The following is a 19,231-nucleotide window of genomic DNA, read 5'->3' as shown; positions in this document are numbered from 1 at the left end:
CCTCTCCAGTACTGTGTCTGCCTGCATGCTGTCATGCTTCACACCATGATGAAAATGGACTGAACTTCTGAAACTGTACGTGAACCATCCTAATTAAATGTTTTCTTTCTAAGAGCTGCAGTGGTCACGGTGTCTCTTCACAGCAATAAAAACCCTAACTAAGTCCCTCAAAGGCTCAAAGTTGCAACCAGTTGGATTTTAACATTTTAAAGTCAATTTGCTCCTAACAAGATTTCCAGTACTTTTCTTGGTGAATGTTCCAGGGTGAGTTCATGTATTGAAGAATCATATATGAATCATACACTGTTTCTGATTGGTTAACTGGAAATATAAATTCCACTCTAGACTTTAAGGATTTGATAAAGCAACAAGGAGATTTTTGATTGTCTGTTTTCTTTGTTAAATGTTACTCAAAATGATTGTATGCCTCTATTTGACAGATTTTAAGGCTAAGCTCTGAAAATTGATTACTCAAAGCAAATGGATTAACAAAGGATTACTCTTTAATAACACATGTTCTGATAAACAAGTTGGAGAATGGTAAAATGTATGAAATGGCATCTGAGTTATACTTTAAAGGATCAAATATCTTTACTAGGAGAGTTTTCTACCAGGAACTTACAATATTTAAAGGGGGAAAAAAATCAGGAAACTTCCAGGAGTATCTGAAAGGAAGACAATGCACAGCCCATCTGTGATCTGCATCTAAGGACAAGAAGACCACTACGCTTTTTCTCCTTGTTGTGAATGTGACCGTGCGACCACTGGGTAAGGGAATACACGCTTTACCTGTTGCCCAAATGCAGCCACCGAGCATTGCAAAAGGCCAGAATTTGGGACAGCGGAGTATCAAGTTGACCACCAAGGCGACCAACCAAATGGCAGCACAGAGCACCCACTGAAGAAACATCCCTAGAAACAAGACAACCTGGCATTATTGGGTAGGAAGATTTGAGGATACGTACTATGTTGCTACACTGTGACATGGGTCTTTCTAAAAATTACAGCTCTGTGCAAAACCAGGCATCAAAAACCTCAAAACAGAAACAAATCCGGTTTGGGGAATGACACTGAAAACCTGCACCAGCAATGTATTAAAACAACAACAACAACAACAACAACAACAACAACAAGCCATTAACTAATAGCCGGGCAGTGGTGACTTTAATTCCAGTGCTCAGAAGCCAGAGGCAGGCGGAGCTCTATGAGTTCGAGGCTGGTTTACAGAGCGAGTTCCAGGACAGGCTCCAAAGCTACAATGAAACCTTGTCTCGAAAAACCAAAAAACCAAACCAAACAAAAAACCAAAACCCCCAAAAAACCAGTAACTAATAAACACAGCTATCAGTTTTAATAAATCAAACGGTTAAGTACAGTAACAATACACTGAACACAGCTCTTTAAATTGAAATCGATCGGAGGTTTCTGGGGAGGGAGCGAAGAAGGAAGCCTGTGGATCCCAGCAAGGCTACTGAAGCGGGGGGGGGGTCTGACATCAGACATGGGAGGTGGGATGCAAGAGGAGACTTGCTCGCTAGTGAACAGGTGTGTGTTGTGTTCAGCCTGGTCTCTCATGCATCAGCTGTGTTGAAAGTTGATTTTCGAATGAATGCTGTGAGTGAAACGGGCCGTAACTTACCCATTCTATAAACACAGCAGATGCGGCCAAGGAGCCATTCCAGAGGTACCCACCCTGTTTCTTCATGAAGCAGCCTGGTCTCCCTGTCCTGACTCACTCTCAGAGTACCACAATGGGCCCTGTGAGGTGACTTATCAGAGTTCTATTCCTTAGATGCTGTGATCAATAAAACTTAATTTTTTTTAGCTGTTATTTTTAAAAGGCAAAACAAAACAAGTGGCCAAGACACGTAAAAGCAAATTGAGATTAAAAAAAATTACCATCACCCGTGTCGTATTTTTTAAGTGGTACGAAGTTGGAACCATACAAGAGAATTGCTACAGCAGAGGAGAGGTAGCCAGTGGTAAAGTCTGTCCTGTTGCCGCTCATGCTGGTAGGGGTGGCAGACAGCGAACTGTCTCATTCACGAGTTTTCAAGAGTTTTTCAAGAGTTCCTGGAACAAAAGAAGAAGAACGAAGGTGAGAAGCTATGAGACTGTGGAGCAGCTGTAATCAGGACATGAAGTCTATTGATCAGCAGGCTAAGGCTCCTTTTTGCAGATATTCAGGTCATTATGCAAAAGTCTAGGGGCTGGAGAGATGGCTCAGTGGTTAAGAGCATTTCCTGCTCTTCCAAAGGTCTGAGTTCAATTCCCGGAAACCACCTGGTGGCTCACAACCATCAGTAATGATGTCTGGTGCCCTCTTCTGGCCTGCAGACATACAGACAGAATATTGTATACATAATAAATAAATAAATAAAATTTTAAAATCTATCATTTATACATAACGCTTGCAATTCATGTTTTTCATTTGTCCAACCAATAATGTTCTATCACTAACGTATGCTAAGACAAACCAAGTTATTTTCCTTCAGAGTTTGAAAACCTAACTTTTTACAAGACCTGGATCCAGTTTTCTCTACATTACAAAGATTATTTCCCTGTAAAGTAGACTGATATGATGAACAAATTTGTGGGCTTGGACTCATATTTTAACTAGCTATTGTGTCAATCAAACTCAAAAGCACCTGAGAAGACTTTCAGAACAATCAAGCACTTTATAAGTATTTATAAGTTTGCTGTGTTTCAGGTATGAGCTGAAGGAGGCGTGTATGGATGTTCAGGGTATACGGCCGTACAGGTTCAGGATCTTTTCGTTAGTATACTTATACTGGGTGCTAAGGTCGTAGCTGGAGGAGTCTTGTCTGAGGTACAGTCAGGGATAGAGCTTGCGTTAATATACACTGGGCCCTGGGCTCAGTCCTTAGCATAGCGTGTACACGCACATGCTGCTTGAGAAACCGCACCAGGCCCTTCATCGCTGTGTGCACGATGCTACTCAGATTTATATTTTATATATTGACCTCTCTGAAATGTAGTTCAGTATAATACAGGTTTTTTTTCTCTCCAAATTCAATAAAGTGATGATACCCCATGGGTATATGTTGAAGAAGGCACCCGTGAAGGCACTCCTTTGCAACTTTAAGGAAAAAATATTCAAGTTCATACATTGCTCTTTATATGGTCTTGTAGAGAGTATAAAATGTCTTGATATTGTTATGGGAGATTTAACAGAGAACAGAAACTACTTCAATACACAATAAGCTTTAACACGGAAAATGCCTATTTGAAATACACGTGTAAAAATGTGGTGGGCAAAAATATGTTTTCTGTATTGAGATGCAGCTAGGGACGAGAAGACACTGAGACCTATTTAAAAAGCAGCACAGTAACACCCTGCTCTTCACTGTGAAGACTTTACTGCCTGTAGGTGCTGAGAAGGCTCATGCTGGGAAGCTCCACTAAGGAGTGTTGATGGGTAGCCCCAGGTAGCAAGCCTGGGCTGAAAGAATAATTGGTCCCGTATCAGAGCGCATGACCCCATTAGACTGCTGAATCAATTTCAGTTATTAGTTTATATAAACGATGTTCGGTCACTGCACACAGCTACCGCGCATTTCAAAAAGCATGCGATCTAATTCTGTGTGTGCTGACAATCCCATCCACCTCGTGCTAAATCAGTGACGTTTCTGTGGGAAAGAGAAGCGTCAGTACTTTACCAAGCTTTATCCCCGATTCCCTTTTGGCATAAGCATATCTCAAACCGCTCCTTTAAAAACCTTTTCGGTTCAGATGAGGAGCAAAGCCCTCAGGAGGCAGAAGCAGGCGGATCTCTGAGATCAGTGCTGGCCTGGTTTACATAGCTAGTTCCAGGACAACACTAGTGAGACCCTGATCTTCATTGTCACTATGTAAGTCTTGAGTTAATGACGCTGCGTGCTAGGCAAGCTCTCTGCTCAGCTGTACCCCCCCCCCCCATCTTTACTTTCTTGATTTGAGACAATTAATTACACAGGCTTTTCTCGGCGGACTTTAAACTTCCTCCACAACCCAGCGAGACCTTCCACTTGTGATTTATCCCCCACATTCATTTAAAAATGTTCCAGTATTTAGCTGGACAATAGAACTGTCAACATCACACGGGGCAGGTAGTTTGTGAACTGCCTTTACCTGTTTACCTTAGTCAGGGTGGCAACCAGGCAGTAGTTTCCCGTTTCTCCGGGGTTGGGGGAGGTGGGGGTGGGGTAAAAGCTTTCACCACGCTTCGATAAAAGAGTCTCAAGTCCAAGTATCTTACGGTTTACTTGTTAAGTGACCTCCGATATTTTATTAAGCCACGTTAAGTCTTTCATTCATTACTGGTACGCCTGTTTTTCTTACTGATTTAAAGTTGTGAGCAGCCCTTCCGCTCCCTTTAAGATAAACTGGCGTGCTCAGATCAATACTGCCTGCTCTAGTTCAAAGATTTCATTTCTGGTTTCCTTTCATTTCCTCCAATCTGAGGGCAGTTTCGGCTGTCCAGGACTGACGTCACCAGGGCTGGCACGCACTTGCTCAGAGAGTTTTCCTAAATAGCGAGCTACAGGGCAGTCCTCAGACCCGGGTACTCACTGCGCTGGCTGCGGAGCCCAGGCTTGTCCTAGGATGAGTGCCGACTTCCTGCCGGTGTCTGGGAGGGAGGATCAGAGTCCCCTCCCAGGCAGAGGCTCCTCACACCCTCCCAGGGGAGGGCTGGTGCTCAGTCAGGTGACTAAGGAGTTGCCAGGCCCTCTGTCAGTCAGCGAGTTAACCAGACAGATTCTTTGCCCTTAAACAAAAGATTCCTCTGGGAGTAGCCTTTATTTGTGCTGTTTGTGCATAAGACAAAAACAGAGGCATTTTTTTATAAAACGAGCAGGTCACCCCAATTTGTTCTTCCTTGCTAGGCAAATGCTCTACTAACTTATACTCTTCTCCTTCTTCTTTCCTTTTTAAATTTTGAGACTGCTTCTCACGAGGTTGCCTAGATTGGCTTACAATCAACTCCATAGCCAAGCGGGCTTTGAACTTGGGATCCTCCTGACTCAACCTCTCTCTTAGCTGGGTCTGGACAAAGGCATCTCCTCTCTCTCCTCTCTCTCTCTCTCTCTCTCTCTCTCTCCCTCATGTGTACTAAGTGCCCTGTATGATTGTCACCTTTGTGGCTCGTTGGCACATTGCAATGATCAAGGAAAGTGGCCTTCCTTATACAAAACCACACTGGAGTTGCTAAAATAAAGTTTGGTCCAGGAGTTAGTTTCTTTGAAAATGTCCTCCAGGAAACTTGGGCGCAAAAGCAGGCTGTGAGTCAAATTCTAGGTCCATACTGGTTCTTCCACATTAGTTAAAAGAATCACCAGGGCAACGAGTTAGCGTGCAGGTTCCTGACACTTGATAGGGAGTCTGAGAAAAAAAAGCAGCCACTAGTGGGCAGTGTAGATTTGCCTGCATTGGACCCTCTCCAGCAGTTGAGGTGTGTGTGTGTGTGTGTGTGTGTGAGAGAGAGAGAGAGAGAGAGAGAGAGAGAGAGAGAGAGAGAGAGAGAGAGAGAGAGAGAGAGAGAGCAAGAGAGAGCAAAAGAGCTCTCCTAGACTGCAATGCTGTCCCTCCAGACCAGGTACTGATGCAGCAGGCAGAGGACAGACGTGGACTTGAAGATGAGGAAGTGCTAGGTTCCGCCCTAGTCTGAGTTTAAGCCTGCCCTCTTAGGGTAGCATTGAGCTGATATCATCTGTTAACTAGTCATGTGAGGTTCACAGGAAAGAGAAGAAATGTTGAGACGTTAAAGAAGGTTTCCGGAAAGGAAGCCTTATTTCCAATGCGGCATTTATCAATGCCGGTAAGCAGGACATCACTTAAAAAATGAAAGAAGCTAAGCATCATCTTAAGTGAAATGATTAATTTAGCAGTTGAGAAATGACTCCCTGTTTATGTGCATGCGCACTTCAGGCAGAGATTTGCTTATTGTGCTCCATTTTATGCACTTTACTATTAATTAATTCTTTAAGTTTTCACATTAAATTAAGGGGTTTGTGCAAACTTACATTGAGCAAGCCTATAAGTGTCATTGATTGCCAAGAGTATATGCTCACTACATGTATGTCACATTTTGGTAACTAGTTCTAGTAGCTCAGTTACTAGTTCGGTGGTCTTCATTATAATTATCATACCTGCTATGTTGACCAACAATCTTTTATGCCACTTTCAAAATTGATTTTGGGTACCATGACCTCGCACCAAGGAAGACAAAGCTTTCTCCTCCTAGTGTTAGAGATGGAATCCAGGACCTTTATACACACTAAACAATTGTTTATTCCTGAGCTATGTCTCCAGTCCTTTGACATCTTTATATATTCTGAATATGAGCTCTCAGATAAAAAGCTGGTAAATGCCATGCCCCATTCTGTAGGATGTCTGTACCCCGCTGTTCTCTGCTGTGCAGAATTTATCAATTTGATAAAATCTTATCTGTCAGTTCTTGTTATTCTTTCCCGAGTTTGGGGGTTTCTATTCAGAAAATCATTGCCTGCAGCCAGTGTTTGGAAATGCTGTCCCCATAATGTTTTTTTCTAGTGATTTTGGAGTATGGGGTTTTACACTTAGGTTTTCGGTCTGTTTTTAGTTTTCATATCTATTTATCTAGCAATCATCTATATGTGTGCATGTACATATGACTTATAAATAGTTATTGGCAAGTTGATGTGGCAAAATAAATGCTTCTAAGCTGTTGGGGATGGAAACTAGCTCTCTGTGTACAGCAGTAAGGGGGTTCAGCAAAAAAACAAAGCAAAAATATAAAAAAACCAGGACTATGGCCTTACTCATAGCTTGAGCACTTACCTAGCATGTTCAAGTGCCCAGGAAACATCATGAGCACCAAGGAACAAGGAAATAACTGTAATAAACCGAATCGGACCCAGCAACCCTACTTCTTCCGGGTGCAGATCCGGAGAAAGTGAAATGAGCACAGTGAAGACAGGCCTGCGTGTTCGTGTTCATTGCGGCCCTTCACACCGGGAATGAAAATAGGCGTCTACCCCAGATTCATTCATAAAGAAGAACGAAGCCCTGCTGTTTGCAGCGCAGTGTACAGAGCTGGAGGATATTCCATTAACTGGAATAGGCTAGACAGGCACTGGACGTTCTCACTTCCATGGAGACCGCGAAGTGGTGTCTCTCTAGTGCAACAGTGATTTTTAGGGCCTGGAAGGGTACGGGGAGGGTGGGTTTGATCTGTGCTCATCACGTGCATGTATAGAGGTAGGTGGAACCTCATTAGCAGGTATGATCAATACACGTTAGCAAAATATAAATATAGGAAACACTTCTCCAGTCGATGAACCAAGGATGCGATGAAGGAGTCTTACTGCTAACATGGAGAAACGTTAGCTATTTAGACATACAATCTAGGTGGCCACAGCATTCCTCTACGGAGAAGTCCACTTCAGAGAGAAGCTCTAGCTCTCTTCATCTGAAGGAAGATCTTGAGAAGATAAGGAAAGGAGACATTTTATGGTAGCCAGGTTGATGCATAATATTAAGATATGATCTCCATAACAACATACAACACAAAGCAGCAGGTGCTGATGCCAAAACTGCAGTAAGTTACCCAGAAGGCCTTGCGGAGAAAAATGAGGGTCACTATCCCACACAACAGGTTTTCAGTGGAGAGCAAGCCATCTTCTCTTGGAAGATGATACCATCTAGAACATTCCACACCTGGTTTCAAAAGTTTAAGGAAGAGGCTGGCTGTCTCCTTAGGGCTAATGACTGCAAGTGATTTTAGTGAAGCCTGTTAGGAAGGGAACTAAACCTACCTGGCCTGCTCCCTAAGAATGGAACAACAAAGTCTGGATGTTGACAATCAGCTTGCTGCGTAATTTACGGAATATTTTAAACTCTTAGTAGTAATAGGGAAAAAAAAACTTTACACTTAAACCCCCAGGCACTCTCTTGGAAATGAACAAGATGCCTGTAACACAACATCCACACTGTAGCCCAAAGGTCAAGGAATAATTTGAGTTTCAGGTCTCATTATTTAAGGAAAAGATCTCACAGTTCTAGAGTTGCCATAGGTGTATTTTTTCTTATGCAGTGCAAGTTGGAAACTATTTAGAAAGGCTTTAACATTCCAGTTGATAGTAAGGCCAATTGCAATGTGTGTGAAAATGTCAAAATATCAACAAGAAATTTGAAAGAAATTGATTTTAGCCTTTGAGGGAGAACAGTTACGGTCTTGAGACTTTAGTGGAAGAGGGAAACACATAGAACCAAAGAGGTAAGAGAATTACAATAGAGATACGGCCTGAAGATGCCACCAGAATATTATATAAATCTCATGACAAAACTTGAATGGATAAGGATTTACTTGTGATGATAGTGGTGTCTTGAGATGGATTCAGCACCTGGTGAAGATGCTGTAACATTCTCGAGATGACAGCAAAGACAATAGTTGACACGGTAGTGGTAGTCTTGAGAGGACAACACACGCCAAAGATTAACTCTAAGGTTTATGCTTCTATTTATTTTTTCAGAATAATGTATCAATGCTGCATAACTTCAACAAATTTAACCCACAAAGGCACAATGCTAAGGCAGCTAAGAGGAGAGGAGAGGGCTGAACGGGAACTTTGTGTTATCTGCTCAGTTTTCCATGTTGAATCTCCAAAGGTGTGTACGCCGTCAGGACCTCTTGCAGTGTGGGAGTGTGTGTGTGTGTGTGTGGGGGGGTTCTTTTTCTTTTTTTAAGTCAACTGTTTACTTATGTCCTCTCTTTTCTAAATGATTTCAAACCGAGCGATTCCACTTTCTTTCCGCTTGGATGATTTCCATATATAATGAGAAATTAAGAATAGTGAGGCAGAACCAAATCTGCTGAGCTCATTGCATTATGCAATCCCACTTTTTCCTGCTTTAGAAGAAGTGAAACAATTAGCTTGTTTTCTTTCTCCCCCCCTCTTCTTTCCTTCCCTCTCCCCTAGCTGCTTCAACAGTATCCTGTCAATTTTTTCCTAGAAGACTTTAAAGATAGAGAAAGCCACTGGCTGCTAAAGTAACTGAGACCATGATCCACGTTCATCTCACCCTACCACTCAGGCCCACTTCCTTCCTCTTCCTTTTTTTTTTTTTTTTTTTGTGTGTGTGTGTTTGAGACAGAGTCTCTCTGCGTAGCTCTGGCTGTCCTGGAACTCACTCTCGAGCACTGGGATTAAAGGCATGAGCCACCACTGCCCGCCTGAGTGAATGATTTCTAGGCTGGTGTTGCTGTCTGGGTTCCAAAGTAATGTGCAGTTCTTCAGAGCAGCAAGCATAAATCGCCCCACAACAGCTACTACTTGCTTTTCCTGGCTGTCTGGAGCGTCGGTAGAGCTCTGTAAGGCTTCTCCTTTTCCTTTTCTCTACACAGGGCTCCGAATATCACCCTTCCTCTGTGGCATGACTGCTGAAGGCACACGTGAGTTGGATCATGCCCTCAAGGACAGCATTTTTCTTGAAGAATATACAGTGTTTCCCCATGCTGTCTTTGAGCTGCATTAAGATCCTTGTTGGTCTGGGGGCCACGGGACGGGGGACACCTGGACATGAGGAAGGACTGAGAAACCTGCCTTAGGCCAGGTGTCCAATCGTACCCAGGTGAAGGGAGTGGGCAGAGACACACGTGCCTTCCTGGATGGTCAGAGCACTGGGCATGCTGAATTGTTCCATGTCAGTAATTTGAAGAGGAAAACTCAACAGGGAGATGCACCAGGACTCTGCATGTGGCTCTGCCACCACCCACCTGTAGTAGGAGCTGTGGGCTGTGTTCCTGCCGCCCCAGCTCCTGGTTGCCTGGCTAGCTTATGCCCCGAAATAACAACACACAAACTGTATTCATTTAAACACTGCCTGGCCCATTATATCTAGCCTCTTCTAGGCTAATTCTCACATATTAATTTCTAATAATCTGTGTAGCACCGCTAGGTGTGCTTACCAGGAAAGATTCAGCATGTCTGCCCCAGAGAGGAGAGCTATCAAGTCTGAGCTCACTTCCTCTTCCTCCCAGCATTCTGTTTTGTTTACTCCACCCACTTATGTTCTAACCTATGAGGGCCAAGCAGTTTCTTTATTTTTTAACCAATGACCTTCCTCCATCACCCACCTATCCAGGGCCTGGCTTTCTCGAGACCTACCTTCTAGGTTGGGGAATGAGATGCTCCCTGTCACCACCGCTGAGGTCTTTCATTCCTCACTGAATTGATCATTTGCTAATACGGCCTTGTCACCTTATTGATGTTGGGAATCGATCATTTAAAGCCACTAATCAAAAATCAACTAACTCTATCATCTTCAAGATACTCTTTTCAAGAGTTTATCATAAAATCGAAACGTTTTCAAGAACAATGTGAAATCAGGAGGAATGTTATTGAAAATTGATGGTGCTGGGTTGTAATAAATATTTCTGTTCTTCCTGGGGCATGTTTTCCACACAAAGTGTTTTACAATAAAGGTTACCTCAATAAGGAATTAAATTATTATCTTTACTAAAGTTTCAAGACAGGGTTCACCAGGAATCAAAGCTATATCCCCTATAATGTTAACAGTTCTAGAAATAAGCCAAGTATACTTTTAATCACATACTTTGAGTTTAAGAAAGCATTAACTCGGGGGGCTGGAGAGATGGATCAGTGGTTAAGAACACTGGCTGCTCTTCCAGAGGACCTGGGTTCAATTCTCAGCACTCACAGAACAGACATCTCACAGCTACATACAGGGGATTTTATACCTTCACACAAACACACACACACACAAAAATTTTAAAGGAAGCATTAACACTATTTACTTAGACGTGTTTCCAAACTTTTTATTTTCTTTAGAATTTAAATTATCTGTGCATGGGGTGGTGCTGGGATTGTTTGTGTGTCAGCACAGGTGTCTACTGAGGCCTGCGGAGTGGAGCCTGTGGAGGTGGGGTCACAGGCAGCCGTGTGATTGATAAGTCTGTATTGCTTTAGGGATAGAATCCAGAGCCTTGGGCATGCTAGGCAAACATTCTGAGGATGATCTCCTTCCTATTCCAAACCCTTAATTTATTTATTTGTTTGCTTGTTTTTCTGCTGCTAAGGCTGGTTCCAGACTCATGGTCCTCCTGCCTCAGCTTTCTAAGTAGTAAGATCAGAGACTGTGCTTTACATGTAGCTGGGGGCTCCTTTGTTCTAAATATTCATGAATTTATTTGAATTTAATGAAATTTCTATGAAGTACCTGTTATAAGCCAGGCATGGTTCAGGACACTGGGAATAGATTAAAAAAAAAAATCTCTGTACCAATTTAGTTTACAACCAAATAAGAGGCACCAGATAAGGAATGGTATCTGTGGTATGTTAAACAACACTAGGGGAAAGAGAGATAGGGGAGGAGTGGTCTGTAAAGAGGGCCAGAGGCCACCTGAGGAATGATAGGGAGTGGCTACAGCTGAAGCTGGGGTAGCCAGGAAGACGGAAGAGAATAAGGCCAGAAAGGTCGAGGTTCTGGGCAGGGCGAGAAGCCCGCTGGACCACTGGAAAGACAGGCTATTCTGAGACAAACGGAGTGCCAAGAGTATTCCAAACACAGGATATACGAGAGTCATCTTTCACAGACACCCAGGTGTATAACATTAAAAAAATATATAAAAGCTTTGTTATCTCCCACAGTCTTTGGCGGTCTAGACCCTGGGCTTCGGGCAGAAGGCTGGGCTCTCAGTACCTGAGGTGTGGTTGGGTTTGGCGATGGTGGCTCACTCGCATTACTCGGGCATGCTCTAGTCGCTGGCTGGAGGGAGAGACCTCAGTTCTCTTCACGCGGGCTGCTGGAGCATTCTGACGTGGTGCTGGCTTTGCACGAATTTGAGCGTGCCCATTGTGCTTTGTGACATAGCCTCTGACGTCATACGCTGTCAGTCTTCAGCGCTTCCTTGGTCGTCAGTCTCTGATGATTCCGATCGGGGGAGGAGAGACCAGAGGATGGCCTGGACACCTAGAGGACAGCATCACTGAGGGCAGTTTGGAGGGTGACACCCAGGGGAAAAGAAAGAGACCTCACGGATACACGCGGAAGTAACCCATTGCAGAGGTCTAGGAAATAGCGTGGTCTGGGACCCCAGATGCGCTGGTAACTACGCACAGTGTAGTGAGCGGGAAGACGCGGTGGAAGGCCTTTCCTGCCGCTCAGTGCAATGGGAAACGTGGGTGTCGATCTGTTTCAGGACCACTAAGGAGGACTAAGGAGGTGATGGCGCTTGACAAGTGTTTTACGCGTCGCAGTGTCTTACGGGTGATTCAGGGCTTATTGTCACTAATTTTGCTTAGCTTCATCTTAAAGGAGAGAAATTCAGCTGTCATCCTTTGGACCACTGTTCTCAGAGGCACATCCTGAGTTTTTGTTAAGTCAAAGAAAAGTGTGTGTGTATACTATGATAAAGTATATATATATATGTGTGTGTGTGTGTATATACTATGACAAAGTATTACATATATAATAATACTTTATCATAGTATACACACACACACATATACTTTATCATAGTATACACACACATATATATGATATATATTTTAAGCAATTATTTTCTGGCTTCAGGGGCTTCTTATATGATGGCAAGGAAACCACTAGATCATTCTTTGGTTTGCAGTTAGATGATTTTATTATTTCTGCACATGGAAACGAACAATATGAAGATAATTACGCAGGCTCCAAACATCAGGCTGTGGCTATGGCTTTGTAGAATAAACGCTCGCTGTGCAGGAGGGAGAAGTGAGGGGACCAGAGTTCAGATCCTTAGGATTCATGGAGCAGTCTGCTGTGGTGGCTGCCGGCACCTGGGAAGATGGCATCTCTGGGCAAGCCAGCCAAAACTGGCTTCAGCTCCCAGAAAACAAAGTGGAGAATGATCTGGAATGACTCTGGCATCAACTTTGCACCCCCCAAGCACGTGTACGCAAGTACATGCACACCCACCCTCAGACATGCAAACACACACACACCAAACCAAGTCTTGTCCTTGCCCAATCAATCCAAGACTCCCAAGGACCCGACCATTGAGTTACTGACTCACTGCAGTGTGAGGGAAGGGAGGAGAGCTCTGTCAGAAGAACTGTAGGGTGTCTCTCTGGAAAAGAGAAAAGGTGATACCATTCTGAAAGGGCAGGTTTTAGGAGCAATCAAATGTAGTGTTTTAGTGGGTGGAAGAAGCCAGCATCACTCCTGGACAATGAAGCAGACGGGTTTCCTTGGAAACTACAAAGTCAAATGTGCTCACACACCATATCCTCGTCTGAAGCTCCCAGCTGGAACACACATCAACACTGCTTCATCGCATGGGGATTTTACTCTTTTGTACAAGACTCAGACATTTTATTATTACTGGGACGTTTTCATCAGCACTGTACCTGATGGTCCATGATTTTAGAGAACAGAACTGCTCAGTAGGAAACTATTATTCCAAGAGCTTGAGCAGCTTGTCTGCAGCATTAATTGCTTGGTCCAAGAATGGAGTTCAACACATCAAGCACAAATCACTGTCCTCTCCTGGGTCACCCTAGTCTGAGAGAAACACTGTGTCCTATTTTTTTTGCTGTATGCTGTCCAGAGGTGGGAACAAGTCCTTTGTATACCAAATTAGAGCATTTTGATATTAGCATCCCAATTAGAATGTCTCTTGAAGCATGTTGAGACATTCTCACACCCAAGGCTTGCAGTCAGGTTTGCTGGTCCCTAAGGGGGTTCCTCAGCAGCAAGTGCTGGGATTAAAGACTGCACTTCCTAGTTCTGACTTAATTGTCTGGAGATCTACTGCTGCTATACCGAGGATCTACCACGAGAGGGTGCTATTCCCACGTGTTCATGGCTGCAACTCCAGACAGGAACCGGCCTTGGGGATTCTGTTAGAACCAGGTCAGTGTTTCCCTGAGGCTGTTTGTCCACACTCGGAGAAATATTGTCCCCCATCTTCTGTGTCTTCTCTCTGGCAAACACTACTCAAAACTTACAGACAAAACCAAGTGTTACGCTAGGAAAAAAATAAGGCATCAACAACAACAACAACAACAACAAAAACAACCGAGTTGGGGAAAAAAATAGTGAGAAAACAGAAGAGGTAAAAATTCTCAGAGGTCTAGCTGGTTTCTGCTTCATATGAAGATCAAATGAGACCTAACTTCAGCCCACAGCTCTTTGGTCGGAATAAAACTCAATGTTTTTCTAAGGTGAGAACAATCTGTGTAGTTAAGCACTGACCTCGAGACCTGAAACGGTCAACTGCGAGTGTTCAAAAATCTAGAACTCTTGGAGCATAACATTGCAGAAACAACTTTAGAATCCCCCCAGGGACCTCACGAGTTGGCCTGCCCTTGTGCAACACCAGCTGTGTCCCCTAGACACAGGGAGGAGTTGTATGTCTCTGATGGGAAAAGGAAGGGGCTTAGTCTGACTGTGAGCGGGTGGTCTGACTGTGAGCGGGTGGTATCCTTGATATGATACAACAGGGGATCTGAGGGAGTTGACACAGAGAGGAAGAGGAAAGGGTTCAACGGAAAAGTCTAGGAACAAGCCGTCACTGCCTGTACTAACCAGGGATCAGTAATGACAGAGTATCTTCCTTGTGTGGGTAAAGCCCAAAGATGTTTCTCTTTGTTATCTTGTCCAGGTCCTAGAACCTCTTTGTTGTTCCGTACTGTTACTGATCTTATGGATCCGACTGTAGGAATAACTTACTCTAATTATACTGCTAGTTCCTTTTTGAAAAAATATAAACATATGTAACGATATCACTTAACCTCGAGTTCCATAATAATGAACATTTATTAGGCCTTAATTATATTGAAGCTAAAAATACCTTTATGATTAACGTCTTGTTTTCTTAATATTATCAGTTCTTGGTTTAATCTTTATAAAGTTTTTGAGATTATAGTATAATTACATTTCCTTCTTCCTTTTCTTTTCTCCAAATCCTACCCCTGCCCACTCTCCTCCAAATTCATGACATTTTCCAGAGTTATTGCATGCATGTGTATATGTGTGTATATATATTTATATTATATTTCTAAGTATAAAATATTCAGTCTGTATAATGTTAGTTCTTAAGCCAAAGTCTTTCTGATTCTGGTGATTGTGTTGTGATTTTTTTTTTTTTCCGAGACAGGGTTTCTCTGTAGCTTTGGAGCCTGTCCTGGAACGAGCTCTTGTAGACCAGGCTGGCCTCGAACTCCCAGAGATCCGCCTGCCTCTGCCTCCCGAGTACTGGCATTAAAGGCGTGCGCCACCACCGCCCGGCTGTGTTGTGATTCTTAATGCATTTCCCAAAGGGTTTCGTGAGACTGTGTGCCTCATTTGGTCCCTTAACTGGACACCAAGCGCACAGTGGAGCACGGATTTGGAGTAGTGCCCGCGTCTTTAAGTGAACATTCAGAAGTTCTCCTGCTCACCCCTGCTGGTCAGCTGTGCCTGGTGGATTTTAATTTCCGAATTCTAAGTCTTCTCATGTTGACTCTGTCTCCACAATCCTTTTGTTTCTCCAGTAAATGTCCCGTTTCATGCTGAACATATTGATTTCTTTCTCTAGGCTCACACCTAGGAGTTCTATTTCACAAATTGGTGACACCAGGAAGAAATGGTTTTAGAGCTGCCATATATCTGGAGAGAGAGAGAGAGAGAGAGAGAGACAGAGACAGAGAGAGAGACAGAGAGAGACAGAGAGAGACAGAGAGAGAGACAGAGAGAGAGAGACAGCGAGAGAGAGACAGAGAGAGAGAGAGACAGAGAGACAGAGAGAGACAGAGAGAGAGAGACAGAGAGAGAGAGAGAGACAGAGAGAGAGACAGAGAGAGAGAGACAGAGAGAGAGAGAGAGACAGAGAGAGAGAGAGAGAGACAGAGAGACAGAGAGACAGAGAGAGAGAGACAGAGAGAGAGAGAGACAGAGAGAGAGAGAGAGACAGAGAGACAGAGAGACAGAGAGAGAGAGAGAGAGAGAGGAGAGAGAGAGAGAGACAGAGAGAGAGACAGAGAGAGAGAGACAGAGAGAGAGAGACAGAGAGAGAGAGACAGAGAGAGAGACAGAGAGAGACACAGAGAGAGAGAGACAGAGAGAGAGAGAGAGACAGAGAGAGAGACAGAGAGAGAGAGAGACAGAGAGAGAGACAGAGAGACAGAGAGAGACAGAGAGAGAGAGACAGAGAGAGAGAGACAGAGAGAGAGACAGAGAGAGACAGAGAGAGAGAGAGACAGAGAGAGAGAGAGAGACAGAGAGAGAGACAGAGAGAGAGAGAGACAGAGAGAGAGACAGAGAGACAGAGAGACAGAGAGAGAGAGAGAGAGAGAGACAGAGAGAGAGAGACAGAGAGAGAGACAGAGAGAGGAGCAGATATGCTTGAGATATACAGTGGCTGTGCTCATTGGTGAAAACCAAAAATTTACCCAGAGGGAAATCCACTGAGAAAATAAAACGCAGTTTCTTTGTCTAGAGTCCTTTCTCTACACCTGCTGGCCACAGGGAAAATTGTCCACTTGGATTGAAAGCTTTTTCTGACCTCTTGGCATTCAAGGCTCAATAACCAAGTCCTAGGACTTGCCTATTGCACCGTCAAAACACAGCCCCTGTCAAACCACCCGTGGCAGCTGTGTTTCCAGAGCCAGTAATAAATTCCCTGTGGCCCTCGAGCAGTGCGCACCAACATTGATTTCTCTCCCTCTGCACAGCTTTTCATTCACAGGCCCAAAGAGCACCGCTGTCTTTGCATTTTCCTCCAAGGCTCTGAAAGCTCCTCTCACGATCTTCTTGGATGCTTTTGCCTGTTATTCCTGACCTCTTAATCATAGGGTGTCCAGATTGCTTTTCTGAAATCCTTCCTATAGTTCTAACAGGTTTCTCATATTTACCTGTAACCCATCCTACATACAATCTGCTATAATTTCCAAACTGTTCATGGCTGTGTCTCTTGTGCTGTACAGAGAACATCGATCAGGAATGCTTGCTTATAAGAGCTTGTCTCCATGATTCTCAGTCATTTCCTCTCCCCCTCCATTCTTCCCTTCCTCCCTTCCTGCTTCCTCTTCTTTACCTCCCTTCCTAGATTTCCTTTTCGAGACAGGGTCTCACTGTGTAGTCCTGGCTGGCCTAGAACTCGGTATGTAGACAAGGCTGGCCTCAAACTCATAGAAATCTACTGACTTCTGCCTCCCAAGTGCTGGACATTAAAGGCATTGCCATCACACATGTTCTCGACTGTTTTTCTTTTATTGAGAATAGACTCTTTTCTCATAGAACATCCGGATTATGGTTTCCCCTCCCTCTATTCCCCTCAGTTCCTCCCTAACTCCCCAGCCATCTAGATCCATCCCATTTCTGTCTCTCAAACAGGCCACTAAGAGATAATAAAGTAAAATAAAATGAATGAAAGATAAAGCAAAAACGAACACATCCGAATTGGACAAATAAACAGAAGGAAAAGAACTCAAGAGAAGCTACAAATCAGATACACTCATTTTCACACTCAGGAATTCCATAAGATAACTAAACTGGAAGCTATTGCACACACACACACACACACACACACACACACACACAGGACTTTTAGTGTAAAAGGAGAAGGAAATATACAAATAAAATAAAAACTAAAAGTTAGATACATTTTTAAAAGCAAGATCCTTGCCATGACATTATGGGTCAAGGAGCCTCCATTTTCTGTTGACCATCTATGACTGGGCACGTAGCTACCCTTGGCTAGCTTGTTTGCCAGTGAGACTCCCTTGGAGGAAACTGAATTTTCATTTCCAAACCCAACTATTTTTCTTAATTCACACTGTCTATTCTGCCATAGCATGCAACAATGTAAAGGTTTGCAGTCATTCAGCAAATTATAGAGCTAGGTAATTTTGGAGTGCAATTATAGAGGGAATTGAAAGTTTATCATTGTGCTGGAGAGTTTTATGTCAACTTGACATAAGCTAAAGTCATCTCTGAGGGAACATCAATTAAAACGCCTTTTTAGGATTGGGCTCTAGGCAAGCCTGTATGGCATTTTCTTAATTAGTATGGAATGGGAGAGGGCCTGAGATTTGTGGGAAGGTGGGTTTAGCAAGCTACAAGGAGGAAGCCAGTAAAGACCACTCCTCCATGGTCTCTGCATCAGTTCCTGCCACCAGGTTCCTGCCCTGTTTCAGTTCCTGTTCTGACTTCTTTTGATGATGAACAGTGATGTGGCTGGGTAAACTAAGTAACCCCTCCCCCACTCCATTCCTCCCCAAGTTGCATTTGATTATGTTATTTTATCACAGCAATAGTAACTGTAACTAAGACAGTTGTCAAGACAACCAGTTTCATCAAAATCAAGTGCATAATTGTCTTTTCTGAATTGGAGCAATGATTTCGATGAACCACATGTCCTTAATTTCTTTTGACCCTCCACAGGGTCTCAAATTCAGCACAATCCTTTTTTCAGTGACACATCTTGTTGAGATCACCCATCTTCTAGAAGCAGGGCATGGATAATTCTCAGTACACTACTCTGCTTTCTATTCTTAAGCTGTGACTGAGTAGTGTCACTTCTTTTTTTAAAAATTATTTTATTGATTTTATATTGAGCTCTACAATTTTCTGTGCTCCCTTCCCTGCTTCTCCCCTCCCCCTTCAACCTCCCCCAGGTCCCCATGCTCCCAATTTATTCAGGAGATCTCGTCTTTTTCTACTTTCTACTTCCCATGTAGATTAGATTGATGTAAGTCTCCCTTAGTGTCCGCATTGTTGTCTAAGTTCTCTGGATTATGGTTTGTAGGCTGGTTTTCTTTGCTTTATGTTTAAAAACCACCTATGAGTGAGTACATGTGATAATTGTGTTTCTGTGTCTGGGTTACCTCATTCAAAATAATGTTTTCTAGCTCCATCCATTTTCCTGAGAAATTCAAGATGTCATTATTTTTTTTTCTGTTGTGTAGTACTCCATTGTGTAAATGTACATTTTCCTTATCCATTCTTTGGTCGAGGGGCATTCAGGTTGTTTCCGGGTTCTGGTTATGACAAACAAAACTGCTATGAACATAGTTGAGCACATGTCCTTGTGGCACGATTGAGCATCCTTTCGATATATATCCAAAAGTGCTATTACTGGGTCTTGAGGAAGGTTATTTCCCAATTTTCTGATAAATCACCACACTGACATCCAAAGGGGCTGTACCAACTTGCATTCCCACCAGCAATGCAGAAGTGTTCCCTTTTCCCTACAACCTCTCCAGCATAAGTT

General features: G+C 43.4%; 1 protein-coding gene across 2 annotated transcripts in view; it reads right to left on the bottom strand.

Moving 5' to 3' along the window:
• The window catches only part of Tmem144 (transmembrane protein 144), a 28,935-nt gene extending 24,288 nt beyond the window's left edge, over positions 1-4,647 (bottom strand). Inside the window, exons 1-3 of one of the 2 annotated variants that reach the window (XM_057756993.1) lie at positions 4,573-4,647; positions 1,900-2,073; positions 790-912 (exon numbers count right to left, since the gene is read on the bottom strand). In XM_057756993.1, the coding sequence (XP_057612976.1) occupies positions 790-912; positions 1,900-2,008 (232 nt within the window). In that variant the 5' untranslated portion in view covers positions 2,009-2,073; positions 4,573-4,647. Of the gene's footprint in view, positions 1-789; positions 913-1,899; positions 2,074-4,131; positions 4,163-4,572 lie in introns of those variants that run through there. The other variant, XM_057756994.1, reaches the window with a different exon arrangement.
• Between the last annotated feature and the right edge of the window lie 14,584 nt (positions 4,648-19,231).

The sequence above is a fragment of the Chionomys nivalis genome, chromosome 24 (assembly GCF_950005125.1).
Source record: "Chionomys nivalis chromosome 24, mChiNiv1.1, whole genome shotgun sequence".
Taxonomy (NCBI): domain Eukaryota; kingdom Metazoa; phylum Chordata; class Mammalia; order Rodentia; family Cricetidae; genus Chionomys; species Chionomys nivalis.
The sequence above is the reverse complement of the archived record's forward strand: the minus strand, read 5'-3'. Positions and strand labels throughout refer to the sequence as shown.